The sequence below is a fragment of the Cynocephalus volans genome, chromosome X (assembly GCF_027409185.1).
Source record: "Cynocephalus volans isolate mCynVol1 chromosome X, mCynVol1.pri, whole genome shotgun sequence".
In the NCBI taxonomy this organism is placed as follows: Eukaryota; Metazoa; Chordata; class Mammalia; order Dermoptera; family Cynocephalidae; genus Cynocephalus; species Cynocephalus volans.
This window is the reverse complement of record NC_084478.1, coordinates 46,472,771-46,500,726: the sequence shown is the minus strand read 5'-3', so window position 1 is coordinate 46,500,726 and position 27,956 is coordinate 46,472,771. Positions and strand designations below refer to the sequence as shown.

General features: G+C 34.5%; 1 protein-coding gene across 2 annotated transcripts in view; it reads left to right on the top strand.

Moving 5' to 3' along the window:
* The window catches only part of TMEM47 (transmembrane protein 47), a 123,589-nt gene that overhangs the window by 23,088 nt on the left and 72,545 nt on the right, over positions 1–27,956 (top strand). Inside the window, exon 3 of one of the 2 annotated variants that reach the window (XR_010022372.1) lies at positions 5,812–5,864. Coding sequence is in view for 1 of the 2 variants with exons in the window: in XM_063083435.1 (XP_062939505.1) it covers positions 5,812–5,990 (179 nt within the window). In the remaining variant the exon portion in view is untranslated. Of the gene's footprint in view, positions 1–5,811; positions 9,147–27,956 lie in introns of those variants that run through there. The other variant, XM_063083435.1, reaches the window with a different exon arrangement.

The window sequence follows — 27,956 nt, the reverse complement described above, 5'->3', positions numbered from 1 at the left end:
TCTTAGCAATACCTGCTATTCTATTCTGCTTTTATTTACTAACAGATAGCCTACCCATGAGAGTAGCAACTTTGCCTCTTTTGATACCAACAATGCCTTAAACTATATTATTTAGAAACATTCAGATACTTATTGAATGGATGAATTTGTTCAGTGAGTAAGGGAATTACTATACCTAACTCACACTCATATTTCAGTCATATGCTGGCAGGATCAGTCATGATTTGACTAGAGACTAGAGTGTAGAAACCTAAGAAGAGTCTTTATAATGAAAGGATATTGAATTTTGTCAAAGCTTTTTCAGCATCTATTGAGATAATCATATGGTCTTTGTCCTTGAGCTTGTTGATGTGATGTATCACAATTATTGACTTTCATATGTTGAACCATCCTTGCATCCCTGGGATGAATCCCACTTGATCATGGTGTATAATTTTTTTAATGTGTTGATGTATTCTGATTGCTAATATTTTGTTGAAGATTTTTGTATCTATGTTCATCAAGGAGATTGGCCTGTAATTTTATTTATTTATTTTTTTGTTGTGTCTTTATCTGGATTTGGTATCAGAGTTACGTTGGCTTCATAGAATGAGTTTGGGACAGTAGCTTCTCTTTGAATTTTTTGGAATAGCTTGAGGAGAAATGGTATTAACTCCTCTTTAAAAGTTTGGTAGAAATCAGCTGTAAAGCCGTCTGGACCTGGACTTTTTTTTGATGGAAGATTGCTGATTACCTCTTCAATCTCATTGCTTGTTATTGGTTTGTTCAGGTTTTCTATCTCTTCTTGGTTAGTCTGGGTTGTTTGCATGTGTCTCGAAACTTATCTCTATCTCCCAGATTTTCGTATTTGTTGTCATACAGTTGTTTATAGTAGTTTAAAATGATTCTTTGTATTTCTGTGTATTGGTTGTAATGTCTCTCTTTTCATTTCTGATATTTGTTATTTGACAAAATTCAACATCCCTTCATGATAAAGACTCAACAAATTATGTATAGAAGGAAAGTATCTCAACACAATAAAAGCCATTTATGAGAAGCCCACCACCAGTATCATTCTGAATGGGGAAAAAACTGAGGGCCTTTCCCTTAAGAACACAAACAAGACAAGGATGCCCACTCTCACTGCTTCTATTTAGCATAGTATTGGAGGTACTAGCCAGAGCAATCAGGCAAGAGAAAGAAATAAAGAGAATCCAGATTGGAAAAGATGAACTCAAACTATCTCTATTTGCAAATGACATGATACTATGTACAGAAAAACCTAAAGACTCTATCAAAAAACTCCTAGAGCTGGTTAATAACTTCAGTAACATTGCAGGATACAAAATAAATGCACCCAAATCAGTTGCATTTATATATTCAAATAATGAACTAACAGAAAGAGAAATAAAGAAAGTAAGCACATTTACAATTGTCATGAAAAAAATACAATGCCTAGGGATCAATTTAACCAAGGAGGTGAAAAATCTCTACAATGAGAACAATAAAACACTTCTGAAAGAAATTGAAGACACAGAAAGATGGAAAGATATTCCATGCTCTTGGATTGGAAGAATTAACATTGTGAAAATATCTATACTACCCAAAGCAACCTACAGATCCAATGCAATCCGCACCAAAATACCAGTGACATTCTTCAGAGAAATGGAAAAAATAATCTGAACTTTCATATAAAGACCCCAAATAGCCAAAGCAATCCTAAGGGAAAAAACAATCTGGAAGCATAACACTACCTGACTTCAGTAGTATAATTTTACTACAAAGGTTTTGTAACCAAAATAGCATGGTACTGGCATAAAACTAGACACTCAGAGCAGTGGAGCAGAATTGGGAACACAGAAATCACCCCTCAGGCTTACAGTCATCTGATATTGGACAAAGGCAACAAAAATCTACATTGAGGAAAAGATTGCCTCTTCAACAATTGGTGCTGGGAAAATTGGATATCCATATGCAGAAGAATGAAACTAGATATGCACTTCTCACTGTATACTAAAATCAACTCAAGATGGATAAAAGACTTAAGTATAAGACCTGAAACTGTAAAACTACTAAGGGAAAATATTGGTGAAACACTTCTGGAACTAGGTCTGGGCACACACTTTATGAACATGAGCCTGAAAGCACAAGCAGCAAAAGAAAAAATAAACAAATAGGACTATATCAAACCAAAAAGCTTCTGCACAGCAAAGGAAACAATCAACAGAGTGAAATGACAACCTACAGAGTGGGAGAAAAATTTTGCTAACTACACATCCAACAAGGGATTAATATCCATAATATACATGGAACTCAAGCAATTGCACAGTAAACAATACCAAATAATTCAATTAAAGAATGGGCAAGGGAGCTGAATAGACATTTTTCAAATGGAGACATACAAATGGCCAACAGGTACATGAGAAAATGCTAGTCATCACCAGTCATCAGGGAAATGCAAATTAAAACTTCATTGAGATACCACCTTACCCCAGTTAGATTGGCTATAATCAAAAAGACAGTGAATAACAAATGCTGGCGAAAGTGTGGAGAGAAGGGAATGCTCCTGCACTGTTGGTGCAACTGAAATTAGTACAACCACTATGAAAATCAGTATGGAGGTTTCTCAAGCAACTACTGATAGATCTTCCATACAATCCAGCAATCCCACTTCTGGGTATATACCCAGAGGAATGGAAATCATCATGTCGAAGGGATACCTGCACTCCCATGTTCATCACAGCTCTGTTCACAATAGCCAAGATATGGAACCAAACTAATTGTCCATTGATAGATGATTGGATAAAGAAACTGTGGTACATATTCACCATAGAATACTACTCTGCCATAGAAAAGAATGAAATTCTCCCATTTGCAACAACATGGATGAGCCTGGAGAAACTTCTGTTGAGTGAAATAAGCAAAGCACAGAGTGAGAAATACTGCACGTATTCACTCTTAAGTGGGAGCTAAGAGAGAAAGAAGGAAGGAAAGAAAGTCCACAGTGGTGCACTGGACTTGCAGAGGGAGAGAACATACCTTGGGATACTAAGTAGTGTTGGGGTGAGAAGTGTAGGGTGACGGAAGTTCAGGATAATTGGGTGGGGGACTTGGGGTACAAACGCAAATTGTGGTAATGGGCATGCTGCCAGTATGAATCTCACCTTCACATCATGGGCATGAGGGGTGACAATCAGCTTTGTATCTCATGAATATTCATAACCAATAAAAAAAGAAACCTAAGAAGAAATGCCTCCCCCCCTTTTTTTAAATTTGGTTTTTTATTTTTATTTTTTTTTGAGTATTTATTTTTGATTATACATATTTATGGGGTATGGAGTTGACCATCAGTTTTTGTGTACAGAATGTGATGATCAAATCAATATTACTAGCATGTTCATCATTACAACTTGTAATTACTCTTTGTGTTCCTTACCCAGTTATTCCCTAATCTTGCTTTCCATCTTTCTTTCCCACCTGTAGTAACTACAGGTCTGTTCTCTCCTTTTATTTTAAACATACTTGGTAACTTTTGAATTTTTCTCTCTGTAATTTATGGTTGATGGCAATTGACTTCTTGTTGGTTTTAAGACATTTAAAACGGAAAAGCTCCCTTTCTCTCAGGCACAGAGCCAGCTGAATTTTTTAAAAATTAATACACATTTTAGCATTTAATGGCTGGAAATAGATGAAATGGGGATTATATAATATGTTATCAGCTGATTCCTAACAACAACCTAAAACTTTTTCTGAGACTTTTAAACTATAAACAAAGTATGATTTCTATTTTGGATGTCAAGAGATTCTCTTTGTATATGAACCTGTTTTCCATCCACTCTCAGTAGTAACATGGAAGTATGGTAGTCAGGGGCTGGCCCAGGGCAGTGTTGAGCTGCATGGCAAAGATGTTTGGAATTCTTATATCTGGTTCCAGATAGATCCCTTGACCCCTAGTCAGAGCCTTAGAGAGAATAATGATTTTGAGGAGTCACGGCCTCATGAATTTTCTGTAGTTCATCAGTTTAATGCCAGAGATAGATATCTGATTGTTTATATAAACTTTTTAGAAATGTTAATCATATTGGTAATAATGTTCTTTTACAGGTGCTGAGAATAGTGTAGACTTTGAAGTATAAAATTACAGTTTAATTAAACACTTTATCTGTCCTATTACTCTTTTAAAAATGTAATAAACTGTATCAAAACTATATATATATAGTTTTTACTACATCAAATTTTGTTCTCTCCTATTCCTTAGTTCACATTTTAGTTCTTGCACTTCAGGAATTTACGGTATTTTTTAGATAAATTAAACAATAATCACTTTAATCAAAATTTACTTTATATATCAGCAGTTGGCAAGCTTTTTTTGTAAAGAGCCTGAAAGTAATGCTTTTGGCTTTGTGGGCCATATGGTTCCTGTTGCAACTACACAACTCTGCCGTGGACAATGCATTAATGAAGAGCATGGCTGTTTTCCGATCAAACATTTTTTCAAAAACAAACAGGAGACCAGATTTGGTAGTTTGTGGTCCTTATTACATATAACAGTACACCAGATTTTTTAGAGAGAAGATTGTTTCTTGAGGGTGGAAACTGTCATATAGTAGAGAATGAAACAGATCCATTGCATAAATTCTAATTAAATTGATTTAAATAAAATACAATCTATGTAATAATTGACCCAATAGGAAGTTATGAATGTTAATTGGAAGACATCTCTTGTGTGATCCAATGTCTCTCACATAAAAATGTCCACTAGATAAATACCATTTTAATTTTAGATAGTTAAAATACACACACACACACACACACACACACACACACACACACACACACACACACACACACACACACACACACACACACACACACACACATACAGAACAACTTCCCCTTCCTTATTTATTGGTTTGCTTTATTTTATTAGGTATGACTCATCACATTTCCCCTTTAGCCCTGACTGAGTACTAAGATCTAACTTGTTACCTAGAGCTAAGTTTTGCTCTGTTATAGTAGCCATGATTAGCCTGGGTTTTCCAGTACCATTATCTCCTGTGCCTTCACTGACTTAATTTTTTTTTTGAAAGTAGATGGGAAATAAATTGGTAAATATCATTGTTAGATCTAATAGAAAGGGTACAATTGGTGTGGCTTCTTGACAAAGATGACTTTTTAGCCTCTTTTTAAAGATGAGAGGCATGGAGTGGATGAGAGGAAAAGAATGTGATAGTTTTGGATCAGAGTAATATAAGGAAAGACATCAGGGTAGGATTTTGTGGAATATTGGGCTGTGTTAGATGGTATTGCAAAGCAACAACAACAACAGTGAAAGCCCATCTTGACCAGTTTCATCGTTGAAATGCATTCAAATTCCCCAGTTCCTCAAGAGCATAAATAAGTAACAAGGGTTTTAGTTGGCATTGGGGCCACTATTCTTGGTGAGCTATTTACAGGTTTTGTGTAGTGGAGCAGTTTAGTTTAACTAGCAGTACTTGCCATAATAGTGGTAAATTATATATGTGTTTGTAAGGTGAGAATCTCTACTTTGTATATTCGTATAAAATTTTATGTTGCATTAATCATTTTGTAAAATACTAATAATGATTTACTAAATAGTAATAAAGTAATTCTTAATATATTGTGAAGGAGTATTTAAACAAAACATATTAATATTTTAAAGAATACCATCTAGAATAAGCAATGTTTTACATTTTTTGGCTTTTACATTTATTTGATTTGAGAATTAACATACATATGTAGTTTTATATGTTTATATCATTTTATCTTCTGTAAATAACATTTTCTAATTTTGATTTGCTTCTCTTTCAGTTGTTTTACAGGTTTGCAGCCTGGTCCTTTACCCGATCAAGTTCATTGAAACTGTGAGCTTGAAAATTTACCATGAGTTCAATTGGGGTTATGGCCTGGCCTGGGGTGCTACTATATTTTCTTTTGGGGGTGCCATCCTTTATTGCCTGAACCCTAAGAACTATGAAGACTACTACTAGAACCAATAGTCTCAAATTAAAAAATCAACCATCCAACAAAAGGATTACATCTGCATCTTTTCTAACTTACTGTTTTCTAGAACACTTGTGGAGCATCAAGCAGTTTGCTCAGTTGATTTAATGTCCTTTGCCTTTTGGCTGTCAACATCATAACCAGCTTTTACATCCATTTTAGGGACCTGCACAAATTAAGAGAGCTGATTAGACATAGGCAAATGCTGCAAACTTCCAATATGTTCATGTCATATTTCTTGACAAGTGAAGGGTCTATATGACAGCAACCATTATGAGAAAGTAGTTGGAATGAGAATTGTGTGAATCTCCTATTGCCTGCGGGGGAGCAGCTGGCATAAGCAACATTTTAGAAGTTCTTTTGTGCTGACAAGGATTCCACTGTTAGAGCTCTTATCGACTGCTTAGCCCACCCAATGACTACATTGGTCATTGGTTATTTGCTTGAGTGAGCTCTTGAAAAGTGAACTGCCCTTCGACATTTAATGGGAGTTGTGAATGTAACTAGTTAATGGTATACATTCCACCTTCAAAAGTACACTTTTGAATAGGAGGTTATGCTTTGGCAATCAGCATCTCCCTGGAAAGGGAGTCAGGACTTAGAGACATGTGCTTTTCATTATGTGGTTAGAAATTGTGCCTCAGCCCTATCTAGAATGGGGGAAAATTGAGGGTCTCTGCTTTCCCTGGGGCAACCAGAAAGAAATATTCATGAGTTGCTTTTGTATCCTTTAAATCGTTTACCAAACATTGCAGCAAACAATTGTGCATATGTGACATGCTTAAATGTTTTTATAGAAGGTGAGCCATTACTATAAATGGTAATATGTTGTACCCTAACCCTCCACATACATTTGCCTATTACACATAAAATTAATATTTGCTCTAGTGAAGTGATTTGAACACTAACTTTGTACACGTTGTTAAGAGGCTTAGATTGGTATTCACACTTATTTACCGTACAAAAGTAAATATACCTTAAAGCTTTTGTTCTATGTTCTCTACTGTTTCACTGGAAAGTGTTAATAGAATTGCCTAGGAAAAAAACTGAAATGTTAATCTGAAAATTAATGATTCTTCTGTAAGCACTGTAGTTCAAAAGAGAGTAGCAATTAGGATGATCATTTTGTGTAAAATTCATTAAAATAGAAGGCTGCTATTTTTTGCAAGTATTTTAAATGTCTTCATTTTAAAAAAGAGAATAGTGATAGATTTATATAAATAGCTAAATATCTCAGTAGAGGAGTAGAATTCATCTGGTTATCACCTGGTCCTCTGAAGTTAACTGATGGACAAACTGATTTGTGCACACAATTATTATGGATTTATGTTAAGGGAATCACTTATTGACTGTTCAAATGGAAGGAAATATCAATAATAGGGACTAAGTTTGCAACTAATTTTACACTGCAGACTTGTGTTAATTCTGTTTAATATACAAATTTGGGTAGTTTAATTATAAACGTATTTTTATAGCAAATATACAGTTCTGATATAAAAGTTATAAATAATTATTTTTGTTAACAAAGACACTAAAACAATGTTTTGGTTTTGGCCCTCTTGTAGAAAGAAGCATTGGAAAAACCATTTAAAACCTACCTTTGTGCTATTGTATTGTAAAATTCATTAAGAGCAGGACCACATCAACAGTATTTAATAATTTGTTTTACCTCCCAAGGCAGAGTTCTGCTGTCAGCTTGTCTTAAGAATAGTTGCCAAAAAAAAACAGCCAAAAAAAAAAAAAAATCTATTTTATCATTCAAATGCTAAAAATAATTCACTTATCTTGTGAATTTTCTATAGAATCACAAAGTAAATATGAAGTACCAGGCTTATCTTGTTTCAGCAGTGAGAGACAAAAGTGATTAAATGCATACTACAGAGAAACCTTCATAAAAGTATATGATTCTATCAAGAATCATAAGAAACTGTGAGTGGAAATTTTCCAGAAAGATATAAGTATTATAGAATCTATTGAAGCAATTTTCTTGAGAAATAGTAAAATCTGTGGCAGATTGTCTTGTAGTTAATTGCATATTGGCAGAGCAGCATGAACAATACGATATTTGGATAGGGGTTTAGGCTTCTAAACACCCTCTATTGTCAGAAGATCTCTTTATTCCTGAATAATGGAAGAACAGTACTTTGGTGCTGACATCAGTGAGGCACTTTTCTTGGTTCTAGTAGAGGATGCAGTGTGCTGTTAGTCCAATATCATATCTCATGTCTTACCAAGTTTTCATTCTCAATACGACAAGTTAGAAAGTGACAGAGTGTGTTATAGGTTGAGGCACACATCTTTGCTGTTTACTGAAAAGCAGATTTCTTACATAACTTTTTTTCCTTCCCAGTGAAGAGCCCTATGCTATATTTCTACCATCACTAACGTTTGGAAGTGGTTCATTACTAACAAGCTTAGTACAACACGAAAAGTGTTGTTGGTCATCCGAAATACTGTTTTGTCTATCAGAATAAACACAAGTGGAATGTTCATGTACATTAACATTGTCTTTGCAGCTTTAGGTTTGTTTAATGTTTTCTTAAGCAAAATTGTTAACCACAAACCCATCGTTTATCTTAGGGAGAGAGGTATATACACACACACATATAGCATAAAGTACTCAGCAGGGCTAGTTATTCAGATTTCTTGCACAACTATTTAGCTTTTTGGAAGTTCAACATGAAAATTTAAAAGACATAAATATAGAGAGACTTATGTGTTTGAAATATAAATGATATATATGGATTAGCATGTACCTGTATATTATTAAACATGCAATGAACTGACTGGTAAGTGATGTCTAATCGTAAGGCTAGCAGTGTAATTTATTCAGACTGTATTTTTGTACAGAGCAGCGCACACTAACCTATGCCTCTGTGTCCTCTTTAATGCCTAAAACTGTGCCTAGAAATTTCATCTGTCTTAAAAGATAAAGTGTACTTCATGCTGTTTATGCTATTAGTTTTCAACTGCTATTCTATATTTATTATTTTAAATATATGACATGTTTACTACCTAAATATCAGTTTATAATATCCTGGTTATTTTTGTTAACAGTTATCTGGGGGAAACTTGTTTATCAATCAAATGATTTTAAGTTTGCAGTTTCATGATCAGTTTTTCATTTCATGATTTTTGCAGTTGACACAAAGTTATCTATGTGGAAAAAATAAAAATAAAAGTGGTTTCACTGATATGGTTTGACTTTGTGTTTTCTCTACTGTGTAAACCCTTTAGATAAGGCTTCTAAATTACATGTCTTCAGTTCATTTTCTCCTTTAAAATATGTATTATTTAGATAACACACTTAATATGACATGCTCATTTTGTTTAAAAAAGGAAGGTTTACAATTTTTTTATTTCAAATCCTCTCCCAAGATTCTGTCCTCTACAACTGACTAATATGAACAATCAATGATAAAGAAAGGAATACTATTAAATATCCTTTTTAACTTTCAATTTTAAAATGCACTGGAAAAAAGGTGCAGTTTAGGCTACCATTTTTCCTACTCTTTAATCTCACAGTTATAAACAGGAGTAGCATAAGTATTTGATATTATATTTTGGTTTTTGTGCAGTTTTCATTGTTTGCAGAGTATGTGGAGCATTATTTCTATTTTTTAATCAGAGAGGCACTGTAAATATTGAGTGTGTTTTTGTGTGCATGTGTGTGTGGGAAGAAATTCATAGAATTAAAGTCAAAATTTGTCATCACCTTTTGGTGTGTGTAAATGGTGAGTATACTTAGAAAGCAATTTAAATTAGACATGCAATAAAATTCACTTGTATGTATGCCAGAAAATTGTCTTAAAGATATAAATAGAACCATGTGCAATTGAACAAACTCTCGTGTGTTGATAAAATCAGTTTGGATATAATATATATATTTGTCCTAAAGACATTCTTTCATGTCTCATATGAACCTTCTGATTTCAAGAAGTTCACAGTATATTTTTTCTGTTGGAAAGAAAATTCTGTAAATCACCTGTAAGTCTATGATATACTCGTATTTAATATCAAACTTTCAAAAGTATGCCTATTTAAGTTATAAATTCTAACATTTTCACAGTTTTTCTATCATACTAGAAATTTTACTTTTCCGTGACCTTATATTATTATTTGACAGAGTAGCATCATTCCTTTGGTGTATTATATTTTCAGTATAAGTGCTTTTATTTTTATACTAAGTTCTCAGAGCAAATCAATTTTACAAACACGTCTTGCCTGGAAATTATCCATGACCCAGTTTCACTGAATTTGGAAGACATGGAACCATAGCTTGACCAGGATTTGACAAGGGAAAAGCCTTTGCCTTCAGAAGTTTCATTGTGAACATAGAAGAGGAAAGCAATTCCAATTTACTTTTCCATAATGGCCGTATAACCTGTTAGCAGTTTGCTTTATTTATTAAGTTAGGCCTATGCTATGTCAGCAACGCAATGTTTTATTTTGATAGTTTTTAAGTCATTTGGGTTAGAAAATGAACAGATAGCAAAATTGTGTTCTGTAGATGAATCCACTGAATACTTAAATTATTAATTTATCAAATTTTTATATTGTCTTTTTGTTAATAGCTTTTCAGAAGTGCAACATTAAATGAGAAAAGATTAAAAGAGCAAATAAAAAGTGCTTAAGAGTATTTTCAGAGGAAGCACTAATTTATTTGAATAATTTAATTTCTATGTAAAGTATTAGGACACGGTGTCATAGCAACTTAATCTCAGTAAGTTAATATCAAATTAAATAACAAAACTCCATGTAATAAAATTCGAGCAGTTTTTCTTATATAAGGCGAGTTTGGAGACTGTTCAAGAAGTCCTCACATTTCTAACAACTACTAAATGGTGTCCTGGGCAGAGGGTTCATTTATCTGTACGTAGAAAATCTGTTTTCAAAGACTCACCACCTAGGTGACTCACACATTTATATTCCAGAAGGAAGTCTAATGGTTCCAAAGTGTAACTAAGAAAACAGGAGCTGAACTGTTCATTTGGGAAAGATATTATGTGGTGTTTCTAAGCCAAGATTAACTGCAAAGAATGGTGTCCTTTGTGAAACTGAAGTGGTGTTGAGTGGTTCACCAGAGAAATTCAGTTTTAGCAAGCAGTTATTTCCAAGTTGAATGACTTCATAGAAATAATGATTATAAAAGAAGCTTGAAACAAGTACTGGAAAATCATGTTATCAAACCACCAAAAGCCTTGACTACTTCAGTCTTTGCATGTGACGAGGATTAATTTGTATCTAAAAAATCTGTATCTAAGAAATAAAATAATGATATACACATATATATATGCTAATTTTTGCGTGGATTAGGATGTGAATGTGGGTGACCTGAAGGCATTTCTTATACTACAGATAAGAGGCAGTCAGGCATGGAGTTAAACTTAAAATATTACATGTGTGACATGATGGTACTGAAGACTGCCCCTCCGTTTGCTTTGGATTTATTATTATAAAATAAGAAATGAATATCAGTCATCCATACAGCCTATTTAATTTTTTAATAAATATATAGTTCATAAGGAAGACTTCAAAGAAATTATTTTAAACCTGACCAGGAGACATTTCTCTTAAGATTATTATGAATGGGGAGTTAAACTGCTAAGGTTAAATGGAGAAGAAACACTACTTTGTTGGTCTTTGACACTGCAATAACTAAAAAGGCAGATAATGCTATGATTCTCAGCAACCTCTCACAGGCAAACTTCTGCTGTATCAAAGCATTTTTGGAGAGTAAGTCCCCCTCTGTCTATGTCACTGCTCAGTGGTAATGTACCAACTCCTGACCTCAAGAACAAGTTTTTCAATTTTTAACTTTTAGGTTATTCTTCTCTTAAAACATAAAGTTTTTATGATTGTGTTAATTATTTGAGGCATGTGGTATGTATAAAAGAAGCAAAACAAGACGTTTTAATAAAACATTTAACACAGGGTCATGAAAAGCATGTTCCTCATTTGACTCCAAGCTGTGAATGCTGTTTACCAATGGAACATAAATTTGACATAATATGGAAATCCTTATGGAGGCACAATGTTTTATATAGTTTTCAGCTATATTCTCTAGAAAGTTTAATATTTTTAAATGCTGCTTAATGAAGAATTTTGGAAAAATCCATTGTTCAGAATCTTTTCTGTGCAAACCTCAATATTTAGCACATAACTTTTCAGCCAACTTTCAAGACATGGAATACTTTGAGTTGCTTTCCCCCATTTTTCAGGCTTGAATAAAAATATTTTTTCCTATTCTGTCTCAGAAAGTACATATTTAGCCAGACATTTGATCTTTCAGAAGTTCAAGTATGTTCCAAAACATACCAGTCTACTGCTGCCAATGATCATATGACATCTTTGAATCAGATATGCTCTAAAAAATGAGGCAACAAGACTTCTATGCCCATTCAAAACAAAAGCACTGTTTGGCTTCAGTTAGGCTTATTTGACTACTGTGCTGTTTGGACAGGTAAAACACATGTAATATGTTGTTTTCCTAATGTTGGGCTGGTATTTTGGATTTATGGGTATAAATATATGTAAGTTCTGTGTATTTATATACTTTGAATGGTTTGTATAGTATCTATTTTGGAACTGGAGCATTTTTAGGATTGTTTACAATTTATTAAAATACAAAGTTGGAATCAGAGTAAGGATTGGGGAATATTATCTACAGAGAAAGATCAAATAGTTGGATCTTCCAAGTGTTGTCATTTAGTCAAAACTGCACGATATAAGACTGTGCAGGTGGGAGAGAGAGAGTAGAAACCTTACAGTTTGGTGTAATCGATTAGCTTTGGAGTTTATGTTCCATCTATAATGATTTTTCTAAGAAAAATAGATGACTTGGCAGGCAGCCATATTTATAAAACATGACCCTGTGCCCTTGGTCAGAGATGATTAGAGCAGAGATGGTTCCTGCCTTAAGCCCTGTTTCTCTTGCCCATTAATTTGGAACTTGTCTCTGCGTGTAGCTAGTAATAAAATGCATAAACCATGGGGCTTTGGGGTGTGTGCAGAGATGCAAAGAAAACAAACTGCAGGGAATAAAGGAATGAAATAGATATACAGAGAGAAGTAGTCAAGAAGAACCACATAGGACCCAGAGAGAATGAAAGAGTGGATCATCTCAGTTCCTAGTAAGGTCGAGCTGCCTTATTTTACGTGAAATGTGCCTATGTCCTGCCAATAATTTCCTGTTTTGATTAAACTAGTTTTAGTTGTACACAAGAGAACCTTGACAAAGACCCTATTGTTGAAGTGTTTAATAGTCAGGTTGGGCTAACTCTACAATAATCGGAAAGTACATGAAGATTTCTTGACACGCTTCCCATCCCACCTCAGGGTGTTTAACACTCTCTATTTCCCCATCAAAAAATGCTCCCAGTTGTCTTATCCACAGTAAAATATAACTAAGTGAAAACATTTTAGTTTAACTCTCCATTCTGTGTGTATGTTTTTCCTAGGATCAAAGTCATGTGCTACTGAGGGAAGACCAGTGATTATCAGATGGCGTGAAAGATGTTCTGGAATCTCTGAAATCACTCATGCTAGATACAGTGGCATTCTGCATTATCCGATAAGAGAGCACCACTTACTTGTGTTCTCCAAGAATGTTAGTCCTGTTGGCTTTGCCTGTTTCTTTGTCTTTATGGCTTCTCTTGAGGATTTCAGAGTAATACCTCACACACACACACACCACCATCAATGGGATTTTCATTGCCTTCACTCTAGTGCTGCTTTGGGCTCTGGTGAATCAAGCCCAGGTGGAATCAAGCATGTGGGAGCAAACACGTTAACTGACTATGGTAAAAGATTTTACTCACTGAACACCTCTGGATAATTGACCTACGTGCCTGCTTAAGCAAGTCAACCTAATAGTTACGGTTATTTTTGGATCATCCTTTGGCTAACGTAGGGACTCTGCACATGAAAAAATAATTATACACAAGTACAGCCAACTGAATCCAAGGTCAAAACCTAATCTCCTGCACATTTGTGTTTCCAACTCAACCTATGGTTAAGCAAGAGATGGGAAGTAAAAATCCCCCCTTCTTGCTATTGTGTTCTCTTAAAAGCAAATCTGTTTGTTTTGATTTTTTTTTAAGGTAATATCATGACCTGTTCATGAAAATCCACTGGAGCAATATGTATTTCAATCTCAGTTGCACCTATGACATAGATAAATACCTTCAAAAGGAAGAATGATTCTTTCTTGCAATGAAACCAAAAATATTAGGGTGTTTAAATGATGTTATAGGAAGATTTTTCTCAGTTCTTATTGCTAAGTATTATAGGCAGTCAAATTATCTGTTATCTCCACAGCTTTCATCCAGGGACTGAGTAAACATCCACTTTCAGAGGGTTTTTTCTCCCCTATTTAATTCCAAAAAACGAAGTTCTATTGATTGACGTGAACGTCATCTTTGATGGACATTTTTCTGTGATCTTGTGTGACATCAGATGGCCTCAGGCTCTTAAGACAGATTGGTTCATCACCAAAAGTATCCACTGGTATAATACACCATCCCTGCTTTTTTTGTGAGCAATACATTCAAGTTGTTTAGAAAAGCTACATACACAGAACATGAGACCAGTGGTTCTGACAACTTGTGCTACTGAAAGGAGGAACCCATAAGACAATTGATAGAAGACAAGCAATATGTTGGGACTTGGGCCATATTAGTTATTTCGGTATTGATATTACTAAATACTCTACATCATTATTTTCTCATTTGCTTAAGCTTCTCAGGCCTTCAAAAAACTATGAAATGCATTTAGCAAAAAGTCCAATCCTTTAGTGCATTCATTCTCTTTTCCTGTGACCTGAGCAGCAAAAGCCATTTGTTTTTTAAATACCAGGCAACTGTCACATTTCCTGGGTCAAGGGAAAATACATGCCTTATTTTCCATTCTTATCTGGATCTAACAATGCAGGGCAAAATAATTTTGCATTCCTGACTCTATTATCAGGAAAATGACATAAGAATCCACATAACAAACATAACATGAGGCATTCAGGAATCTGTATTTTACACACTATATTTAAATGCTGCAGGAATAAGAATAGAGCGTTAAAAATACATCCGGTCAAGACTGGCTTCCTCCTTTCTCCACAGTCTTTAAATGCAAATGCATGCATACTGACAACTCTCAGAAAAAATAACCCTAATGAGAATTTTCCCTTTCCCGAGGGATGCCCTCTGCCACCATCTATTTATGGAATAATAGCTGGCTCTGTACTTCATTCTCACATCATAAGTTTAAAAGAGCAATTTCCATTTTTGAAGTACTGCTGAAAGAAAAGAAGTCATCTTTTATCACAGTCAGAAAAGGTCAGTAAGTCAGTAATCCTCTATTCAGTTACTGACAGAAATATCTTCTTTCCTTCCACAGCAAACCAGAAAAGTTATCTATTTGAGATTGGCATTAATACCTAAAATGGCCAATGCACCTAGCTCTGCCTGGGCAATCCCATACACAGTCCATAGGCTTCTTTTATTACCTGCTAGGGCTGTGAATTGAATCTGTTGGAGATAGGATTCCGAGTCTCCTCCCAAGCATTCTTCCATAATATCAAATACCAGCAAGGTCAGAATATTGTCATAATGAAGACCAACCCAGAAGCTGTCTTTGCTCCTGTATCCAGATGTTGACCTTTCCTTTGCATTTGGGTGCACACCCACACCAATTTACAGAAGTTTTTGTTTGTTTCTTACAAGTGTACTTCATATATTCATTTTTCAGCTTTCCAACCATTCATCAAGTTTTATTGCATCTTTAATATGAGTCCAGTACTATATAAGGCAGCAGGGCATTACTAAAGATATAATCTGAGACTTCAAGGGTCTTACAATTAAACTTGAAAACACAAAGCATGCACATGGAAATAATAATTCTGCCTTATACTGTGGAATGATTTACAGTTCGCAAAGTAAGTTCACTAATTTTAGTGCAACCTGATACTTGTACTAACAATACCGAGTATGTAGCAAGATTTCAACCAACTTTAACGCTCAAACAAAATGATACATTTAAGAATCAATATGGATTTTCTTGTCCAATTAGGCTAAATATTTTCTTTTGGAAAAATGGTAAATCTCCAATTACCTGTGACCTGTATTTTGTATAATCTAAGGCACCACTGATTGTATGATTTTATATACTAACAAGAAAGACAAAACACAACCAAGATTGCATAGAAAGATTGTCTAATAGGAATCCCCTGAATAAAACTGGGACACCAAAGGCTATAACTTCGTTGCAAGACTATGTGACTCAATATAGTAGCCATTCAGAAAGAAATAGCAAGGGAAACTTAGTATCTCAACCTTGGCACTGGGTGGAGAATTTGAACTAGTCGGTACTCAGGCAAGTTAAAGGCCAGAGTTCAAGTGTGGTCCACACAACCTCACACAGAGGATTTAATTTACAGTGGTCTCAGATAGGCAGTGCCTGAAGCTGGCTGCCAAAAGCAAGTGAAAATTCTCTCTGAAGACTTTGACTTCAATCCAGGTTGACAGAGATGCACCCTGATTTCACAGGTGTGAAAAAATATTTTAGGATTGATGAAATATAGTTATTATCTATTTGTAAGTGATTAATGGACTTTCACCTCATAATTAGCTTTTAAAATTAAAATATCTGAGATTTCAGAAGAGTTGTCTTATATATCCCAGTTATTATTTTTCAATGCCTTTAATTTTAGTAGACTTATCTATGTATCTTCTGAAATATGTTTCCAGTCTAGCAATTCCAAGCTAGCACATCATTTATTTACAAAATAATAATGGTAACAAATATCAGAAATACTTTAAGTAGTTTATTTGAAAGAATTGCTTTATATAAAAGGAACCATTTAAAAAAATTATGTTACTTAATGATGGCTGAGGCTAAAGACTGGAAATGAGCCAGAAGAAAATCTTGTAGGGGTGCTTCCATACATGATGTTCTGATTAGTATTATTTTTAACTATTTTTATTGTAAAGCAAACACACACACAAAAGTGTACAAATACATACACAGAGCTCACTGATTTATCACAGAGTGAACATCAACTTAACCATAACCAAGATAAAAAAATAGAAATTGCCAGACCCTTGGAGATCTCTTGTGCTCATCTCATCACTGTCCCTGCATTTCCCCCACCCCAGAGAGAATCATTTCCTTGTTCCCGTTTTTAAAATAGCTTGACCATGTAGCTATTCATCCCTATGCATCACAGTTTTATTCAGACTGTTTTCCGAACTTAGAAAAATAGACTCACACAATGTTTGTTTTGTTTCTGTCTCATTTTGCTCAACATTATGTTCTTGCGATTTATCCACGTTGTTGCATGTAGCTGTACTTTGCTCATTTTCATTACTGTATAGTTTTCCATTGTTTGAAGATGCCACAATTTATTCATCCATTCTAATATGGCTGGACATATAAGTTGCTCTCAGTTTGGATTATTACAAATATTGATGTTATGATTATTCTTGCAAAGGTCCCTTGATAAAGTTGTAGGCACAATTCTTTTGCATATTTATAACTTAGAATATAATTGATGGGTAATAGGGAATTCACATGTCCAACTTAATATATATATATTCAAGGAGTTTTCCAAAGTGGTGGTACCAATTTGCATGCCTAGCAGCCATGTAATAGAGAGCAAATTTCTTCTGGTTTCTTTTATTAATTTTATTATTATTATTAATTTTTATTTTTATTTTTTAATTTTAATTTATCAGTATGCAATGTAGTTGATTTTCATGTCCCTTTACCAAATATTTCCCCGCCTCCTTCTCCCCCACCCCCCATCAACATCATGTCTGTTCACTAATCTTAAAAAGTCCAAGGAATTGTGATTGTTGTGTCTTCTTACCTGCCTCCCCACTGTTTGTTTGTATATTTATTGATTAATTGATTTTTAACTCCCACAAATAAGTGAGAACAAGTGGTATTTCTCTTTCTGTGCCTGTCTTATTTCACTTCATATAATTTTTTCTAAGTCCATCCATGTTGCTGTGAATGGCAGTATTTCATTCTTTTCTATAGCAGAGGAGTATTCCATTGTGTAGATATACAACAGTTTCCTTATCCAATCATCTGATGATGGACATTTGGGCTGGTTCCAACTCTTGGCTATTGTATATACAGCTGCAATAAACATTGGAGAACAGGTATCCGTTCAAAATGATGATTTCCATTCCTCTGAGTATATTCCCAGAAGTAGAATAGCTGGGTAATATGACAGATCTATCTGTAATTGTTTGAGGAACATCCATACCATTTTCAATAAAGGCTGCACCATTTTGCAGTCCCACCAACAGTGTATGAGAGTTCCTTTTTCTCCACAACCTCTCCAGCATTTATCATTCCCAGTCTTTAGGATATTAGCCATCCTAACTGGAATGAGATGGTATCTTAAAGTTAGGTTTTGATTTTCATTTCCTGAATGCTGAGTGCTGTCGAGCATTTTTTCATGTGTCTGTTGGCCATTCATATATCTTCCTTTGAGAAATACCTATTCAGTTCTTTTGCCCATTTTTTAATTGGGTTACTTGTATTTTTACTGTTAAAGTGTTTGAGTTCATTGTATATTCTGGATATTAATCTCTTCTCAGATGCATAGTTTACAAATATTTTCTCTCCTTCTGTTGTCTTTTCACTCTGCCAATTGTTTCTTTTGCTATGCAGAAGCTTTTTAGTTTGATATAATCCCATTTGTTTATTTTTTCTTTGGTTGCCTGTGCTTTTGGGGTTGTATTCATGAAGTCTGTACCCAGTCCTACTTCCTGGAGTATTTCCCCCATGTTTTCTTTAAGGAGTTTTATTGTTTCAGGTTGTATATTTAATTCTTTAATCCATTTTGAGTTGATTTTGGTATATGGTGATAGGTACCAGTCTAGTTTCATTCTCCTGCATATGAATATCCAGTTTTCCCTGCACCATTTGCTGGAGAGGCAGTCTGTAGACTTGGTGCCTTTGTCAAAATTCAGATGGCTGTAGGTGTATGAGTTGATTTCTGGATTCTCTGTTCTATTCCATTGATCCATGTGTCTGTTTTTATGCCAGTACCATCGTGTTTTGGTTATTATAGCTTTGTAATATAGTTTAAAGTCAGGTAGTGTTATGCCTCCAGCTTTATTTATTTATTTATTTTTTGCACAGAATTTCTTTGGCTATTTATGGTTTTTTGTTATTCCATATAAATGTTAGGATAGTTTTTTTTTCCATTTCAGAGAAAAATGTCATTGGAATTTTGATGGGGATTGCATTGAATCTGTAGATCACTTTGGGTAGTATGGACATTTTCACAATGTTAATTCTTCCAATCCAAGAGCATGGGATATCTTTCTATATTCTTGTGTCCTCTTTAATTTCTCTCAACAGTGGTTTGTAGTTCTCACATTTCACATCCTTGGTTAACTTTATTCCTAAGTATTTTATTTTTTTGGTGGCTATTGAAAATGGGCTAGCTTTCTTGATTTATTTTTCTGCATGTTCACTGTTGGGGTATAGAATTGCTACTGATTTTGTGTGTTGAATTTGTATCTTGCAACTTAGCTGAAATCATTTATCAACTCTAAGAGTTTTTTTGTAGAGGCTTTAAGCTGTTCGATATATAGGATCATTTTATCTGGAAACAGGGAAAGTTTGCCTTCGTGTTTTCCAATCTGGATGCCCTTCATTTCCTTCTCTTCTCCGATTGCCCTGGCTCATACTTCCAACTCTATATTGAATAAGAGTGGTGAGAATGGGCATCCTTGTCTAGTTCCTGTTTTCCTCATTCAGGATGATATTGGCAGTGGGCTTATCATATATGGCTTTAATTATGTTGAGATAATTTCTGTCTATACCTAACTTGTAGAGAGTATTTATCATGAACTAATGTTGAATTTTGTCAAATGCTTTTTTAGCATCTATAGAGATGATTATGTGGTCTTTGATTTTATTGATGTAGTGTATCACATTTATTGATTTGCATATGTTGAACCAACCTTGCATCCCTGGAATGAATCCCACTTGATCATGGTGTATAATTTTGTGTATGAGTTCTGTATTCTGTTAGCTAATATTTTATTGAGGATTTTTGCATCTATATTCATCAAGGATATTGGCCTGCAGTTTTCTTTTTTTGTTATATCTTTGTCTGGTTTTGGTATCAGGGTAATGTTTGCCTCATAGAATGAGTTTGGGAGAATGGCCTCTGTTTCAATCTTTTGTAATTGTTTGTAAAGAATTGGTATCAATTCCTCTTTGAAGGTTTGGTAAAAATCTGCAGTGAACCCATCTGGTCCTGGGCTTTTCTTTGTTGGGAGACTTCTGATAAATTTTAGTCATCTGTCCTGTTGAAAAATTTTTCAATGACTCTTAAGAATACATAAAAATTTGTAAATAGTATTATAGGATTATAGTTTCAGGATTCAGAAGTATTGAGAGGCTAGAACAATGGAGCAATGACAATTAGATAAAATTCAGTAGGAACTGTACAAGCTACATCGCTGACCAAGTATAGTCTGAGGTGACTAAAATGGTGGGATGTTACTATGGTGTAGTAGTACAGAAAAGAAAAGTGCTATCCAAATCAAATCTAGCAGAGTCAGTTTTCCCTAAGTAGAGCTTGTTTATGCCAATTCCCAATGAAAGTGATCATTTCATGTAGTAGGTGTTTGTTGAGTTAATAAGTGAATGAACGAATGAGTGAATGATTTGTGTTCAAAGCTGAATACTAGAGAATATGAAGGCACTCTGAAGCAAATCTCTTCTGTATGTTTCTTCTCTCTTTCCTCCTAAATTTTCTTTTTATTCAAAGAAGGATAGAGAAAATTACATGACTATCATCAGAGAAGCAAATAATTAAAATAAGAGCCATTTAAATCAAGCCCAGGATATTTGGGAGATATTTATGAAACAACAGGTTTTGTGTAGATCATTTAAGTCTAGTTATGCTTTCCAAAGCAGAACTTTCTTTTTGTATTCTGCCTAATCCATTACTTTTGGGTTACGTTTTTTTTCTTCTTCTTTTTTTCTTTTTTTAAGTCCTATGTTTTTTCTTTCTCCTTTTTTAAAAGTGTAATTTTTGTGTTTTATAAAAAAAAGAATATTGCACACCCAAAAACCTTCCAAATCGAGAAGTCCCTCTTCTGGTCAAGCACTGGTCAGCTTAGTTACTGCACTTCAACAGAGTCAGGTTCCCCATTACTCATTTCATCCAGCTCAGCATTCTATTTTTAATTTTTTCACAAAAAAAATGTAACTTTGGGTTCAATATATGGAAAAATAAAAAAATCAAGTGGAATTTTAAAAATCCATGCCCATAGAGAGTATTCCATGTAAATAAAGTCACACCTCATAAACTTAATGCCTATAAGCATCTCCAGACTTTTCATTTTTATGTTTATTCCAATTTCAAGGCATAATCAGCTTCTTTTTTTGCACCACTTGTATTTGCATGCCCCCTGGAAGCTGAGGAATAAATGCCCCGTTTCATTGCTATTCCCTGAGGTTATTTTGGTTCAGTGGTCTGATGTATGTAAAGCTTCATAAAATTGAGAAATATCTTACTAATGCCTTCGTTTCCCCTTCAGGTTTTTTGTCTGTATGATCTATGCTACAGATTACGTTTACTGTAAACTTAATCTATTTTTAATGACACTTGCCAAGAAAACCGTGGTTTTATTTTTCTGTTTACTTGTTAGTTGCCTAGCAAATAGCAGTGGTCTATCACTGATTGGGAAGGAAGGTGACAAGTTAAATTTCATCATTTATCAGTTTTCCCTATGTAACTGGCATATCAAAGAACAGTGCATTTTAAAACATCTAGTGCTTGCCTGGGGTTTCCTTCTTTTAATGAGACAGAAAAAACTTAGCTGCAATTTTACAGCATCTTTGAAAAGGAGTTGCAGCCTCATAATAATGCCTTATGTTTTTAGTGTGCTTCAACATCGACAAAGCACTTTCAAAAAAATAATCTCATTTCATCTTCATAAGAACAAAGCTGTTCAGTGTACTAGTTAAAATATGGCCTCTGGAGCTAGGCTCCCTAATTTCTAACCCTTCCTCTGTCATTTACTGTCTGGTAATATGACCCAGGTGAGTTTATTGAACTTCTCTTTGGATCTCAGCGTCTTCTTTTGTCCAGTGGGGATGATAATAGTGCCTACAGATTCATTGTGTGAATGAAATGAGATAATCATTTACATCTGTTAGTTACTGCAACAATAATATGTGTACCAAAATAAATCCTTAGTGGTCTACAATTACAAGTTTATAGCTGGGGTTTGGCTGGAGTTTGGTTCTGCTAATCATATTTGGTCTCATTGACCAGTCTGGGAGTTGGCTGGATGTCCATCATCTAAGATGGCCTAAGCTGGGATGACTTAATGACCTTGACTCTGTTCTACATGTGTCTCATTCTCCAGCAGTCTATTGTAGACGTATTCTTATGGTACCAGAGAGCAAGCCCCATTGAACAAGTTTATTTCAAGCCTCTGCTTGCTTACACATGATAAAATCCTATTGGCTAAAATAAATCAAGTTGTTAAGCCCAGACTTAAGGGACAGATCAGGTCAGCCTACTCAAGATGGAAGGGCACTAAAAATGTATATTGCAAAGGGCACAGTTATAGGGAGAACTAAAAAATTGAAGCCATCATTGTAATCTACTGTAACATGTAAAACATAGCAAAGTGCCTATAACAAAGGAGGATTCAATAAGTGTGTCTCTATTACCATTAGGTTGATCCAAATGTAATTATCATTTTTGTAGATAAAAATGATCAAATATCAGCAATTTTATATGATTCAACCTCAGATTATTATTACAACGTCCTGTAAAAAGGAATTATCATCTACAATTTTCCATGGAAGAAACTGACGCCTAAGTAATTTTCAAGGTTACCCAGCTAGTACATTTTAGCTTTTTATTTCAATGTAGTCTTCTGATTCTAAATCCAGTTGTCTTCCCTTGTATTACAGCTGCATTTTGAGTTGCTTGATGATAGATAAATAATTCTGTGACATGACTTAATATATAACACAGAGGCGTAATTTCCCAACCCTTTATCCTCATAAAACTCATACACTGCCAGTGAGTACTGACATCTGAAACACCTGGAATCTTGCCAACAGTAACCCTGTAGCATTCCATCTCCTGGTTACTAGCACCTAGAAATAGAAACGAGCTGGTAATAACTAAATGCTATATTAGTACTCTCAGAAAAGCCATCTCAAAAGCACTTGAGAATGTGTGAGTTGTGGCTAAATACAGTATTTCATTCTTATCTCACTTTTATTTTCCTAAATACGGTGGCTATGGTAATTTTTTACATTTATTTCTTGTTCATAATTATATTTGAGACAGTTGAATTGACACACGACGTATAAATATAAATGTTGTTTCTTTTTACATATGCGTCTATTTAGCACTAAACTGTGCATCGAAATGTTTCTAAAAATGTCTCAACTATTGTTTCTCGGATGGCCTTTACTGAGTGAATTGACTACATTAGTAAATAGCCAAATAGTTACAAAACAATTGATTTCTGTATATGTGGATTTAGGTAAGCCAATTAAATGAACATCCAAATAAAATTATTCTTCCAATTATAAATAACATTTCATATAGCTCAGAAGAGAATATTTATAATAAGCAGCAAGTTATCAAATCTCCTCATTATTGTATATTGGTTACTAAATTAATTTTCTTAGGCTGTAAGTTGGTACCTTATATAAAATAGACCCAATTTTATTCCCCCCTTTCTGTTCTCACTAAGGTCAGGAGCATCAAAGGATTCTTCATTCCTGAAAAACTGGTAATTTTGAGACTTCAGAATTATGTGTTACTTATTGCTCTTTAAGTTGAATGATTGTGCTGATTTATTTTCTTGATGCTACCAAGTCAAGAAGGAAATATATTTAATATCAGTGCAAAAAGCCATATCAATTTATCTGCCCTGTTGATGCTCTAAAGAGTCACACTTCTTGAGCGTCCTGTTTTCTGCTCTGAACCTGAAAGCTGTTTATTCACGGAATACCTGCCATATGCCATCAAACGGAAGTGCAAGGAGGAGTGGACATGATATCACAGGGTTCATATTTGATTCCTATTTTTGACCTTAAATTGTATCTTTGTCTCTAACATTTGTATAAGCCCTAACTCACCGTGTTGCTTTGCATCAAATGAGATATTGTGTATGCTTAAGCACCACATAGTTGTTGATTAAGCTCTGAATTGCAGAATCCAGGTAACCATCTGAGCGATATCTGCTTATATATCTACTGAGGAGAAAATGAAAATTATACCATACAACCTCTAAATCTGAGGAAGTTTCCGATCAAATCTGCCATGCTGCGATGAACATTGGGGAACAGGTATACCTTCGACTTGATGATTTCCATTTCTCTGGGTATATTCCCAACAATGGGATGGCTGGGTCGTATGGTAGATCTATTTGCAATTGTTTAAGGAACCTCCATACCATTTTCCATAGAGGCTGCACCATTTTGCAGTCCCACCAACAATGTATGAGAGTTCCTTTTTCTCCGCAGCCTCGCCAGCATTTATCGTTCATAGTCTTTTGGATTTTAGCCATCCTAACTGGGGTTAGATGGTATCTCAATGTGGTTTTGATTTGCATTTCCCGGATGCTGAGTGATGTTGAGCATTTTTTCATATGTCTGTTGGCCATTTGGATATCTTCCTTAGAGAAATGCCTACTTAGCTCTTTTGCCCATTTTTTAATTGGGTTGCTTGTTTTCTTCTTGTAAAGTTGTTTGAGTTCCTTATATATTCTGGATATTAATCCTTTGTCAGATGTATATTTTGCAAATATTTTCTCCCACTCTGTTGGTTGTCCAAGAGTTGGAACCAGCCCAAATGCCCATCATCAGATGAGTGGATACGGAAAATGTGGTACATCTACACAATGGAATACTACTCAGCTATAAAAACGAATGAAATACTGCCATTTGCAACAACATGGATGGACCTCGAGAGAATTATATTAAGTGAAACAAGTCAGGCACAGAAAGAGAAATACCACATGTTCTCACTTATTGGTGGGAGCTAAAAATTAATATATAAATTCACACACACACATACACACATACACACACAAACGGGGGGGGGTAAGAAGATATAACAACCACAATTATTTGAAATTGATACAACAAACAAACAGAAAGGACATGGTTGGGGGGGAGGGGGGGAGGGAGAAGGGAGGGAGGTTTTGGTGATGGGGAGCATTAATCAGCTACAATGTATATCGACAAAATAAAATTTAAAAAAAAAAAAAAAAAAAAATCTGCCATGCATAGTACTTTAGTTTAGGGTTTTTCCTTTTTGCATATTATAATTGCCACAGATCATTTCGATTCAAGAGTGTAGGTTGCAGTATTTTTCAAACTTTTTTTTTTTACTGCAATACAGTAAGAAATGCTTTAAAAAAGAAAGGCTTAGCTCTCCAAAGGCAATGACTGTCTTTTTCATCTTTTTATTCTCAGTTCCTAGCAGAGAGTTGTGTGTATGCTTTTTTTATGTGTGCTTTTTGTTTGTTTGTTTGTTTGTTTGTTTGTTTGTTTTTGGTAGCTAGACAGTATAGTGTGGGGAACCAAACCCTTGACTTCAGTGTTATCAGTACCACACTCTCCCAAGTGAGCTAACTGGACAGCCCACCTAGAAATGCATTTTATTATAACTCAATATGCACATGCAATGCACATACATACACACGTGAAAAAAAGTTTTATGAACTTTTGCTACCTGTGTTGTTGTCTAATATTTTCAACTCTGCCTTGTTCTAATGTAATTTATTTCATTTTATTAAAAAAAGGTTTATGAGTATCCCAGCAATGTGTCACAGCCTATGTTTTAAAATATCTTAAAGACATCAGAATTTAAGTCCTGAATCCACTTGCTAACATAATGACTGTGACCTAATTAAAATCTCAATTTCCTCATCTGTGAAATAGAAATTGTAACAGAAATAAACCTTATTTTATAGAGACATAGTAAATATCAGATCAGATAATTAATACAAAGCACAATGCATAGCAGATGCTCATTACTTGGTGGTTTCAAATCACTAACTTTAATTGCATTAGCGATAGAGTTAAAATATATTTGTATTATATAAAATTCGGAAAGTTAGACAATAATCTGGACAATTTAGATTCTTAAATTTATTTCTCTCTTGACTATTTGTTGGAAAGAGAAATCAAACATTACTTTAGGATCTTTAATGTCTATGGAAAAACAAACTTCATGTCCAAACACCAGTGACCTAGTTTGGTGGGAAAGATGATGAATGCTTTGGAAGCATCATTCTAGAACTTGTCAAGTGCCTCACTGCTCAAAGCCATTCAGGGGACTGCCCTGGTATAATTTAACTGTGTTCCCGAAAGCTCTAAATCCAGGCCAACATTTGTAAACACCAATGCACAATGTCACCTTGTTCTCTTTTTTCCCTACTCACCCACTTCATCTCCCCAACATGACTCAATGTTTAAATTTATCTGAAATTTCCAAGTGTCTAAAAAATGTGGGCTGAGAATGCTTGGCCAACATCAAATCCCATATTTAACACCAGATCTCTCCTTGCTCACTACTACTGTGAGAAGCAGAATTTAAGCTTAATTCAATTTATATTCTCTTCTTAATCTAGTAATGCAAATTATTATATCTTGCTACAGTGCACAATGCAACTGGGACCCTGTTGTCTAGCAACCCAGAAAAATAAATCAGCAGAGGTGTTTACAGGGAAGCAAATGACACGCTTACTTAAAATTCATTTCTTTTTAATGGTAAGAAAATGTCTTTTCAAATGGCAATCTACAGGTGTTTGCTAACAGACCTTTTCAGCCATTATTGTTTCTTTTCTCCTCCACCCTCTTGCCATGCCTGGTAAATATTGTTGACAATGAGTTTTAAAACATTCTGCTAGTATGCTATGCTTCTATGTCCTGTGGATTACTTATCATGTCCTCTTGATTTTGTCTGAAACATAATGTGCTTTTATAAGGAAACTGGATGATTACTTAATTGCAATGTTTCTGTTTTCACTGGATATGGTACTGAATAGAAGTGAGAGGAATATAGTCTCCCCAATGAAATTCCCTAGCTTAGCTAGAAACACCACTTTCATATCTCAGTCATCAGGTCAATCTAAAGCAAACAATTCTCCTTCTGAGTGGAAATATCTCGTGCCTAGTCTCTGATGGAAAGTGAAGCTTATTTTGATCCAACCTATTTCAGTCACTTTTCCATTAAGGAGTCTTTAAAAATATTTTTGTAACCTATAAAGTGTTCAAGAAGCCTTAAGAATGAAATAGCTCTAAACTAGGAGGAAATCTCATTAATAAAATCACTCACATGCTCTGTGCTTAATTACAAGTCCTTTAAAAAAAAATCAATGTGGAATGAGATTTACTCAGAGATTTTAATAATATAGACTTTAGGATTTGATAGCTTTATAAGTTTAAACTTAGAACACACAGAAAAGATTAATCATTCATAAAATAGTATCTCCATTATGCATAGACATGCTGTATTTTTTATTATTTTTATTACCTATCTGTGCCTTTATAAAAGGTGTCTAATTCCAGGGTCTCTGGGTCAGTGGTAATGATCTGTCTTTGCTTAGGTCCACTGCTTATTGTATCATCTAAACTTTTGAGTCTGTCATTTCAGTGAAACTTAGCTATGCTATTGATATGCATGTGTAATCTTAGGATGCCTCAGCTTGCCCAAATAAAAGAACAGTAGTCACATCAGGAGTGAGGACTAAAATTTAAACCAAAGGATCAAACAATTGAACAAACAAAAAAAGCCCTAAATGGATGAAAGAGATATGACTAGAGTCACAAACTCAAATACCTGCATGTCTGCAAGAATAACATAAGTTAATGAAACTGGTTGGATGCAAGACACATTGGAGAGTGGTGGGGGTTTATGTCCAACTGAGATGGTAAGA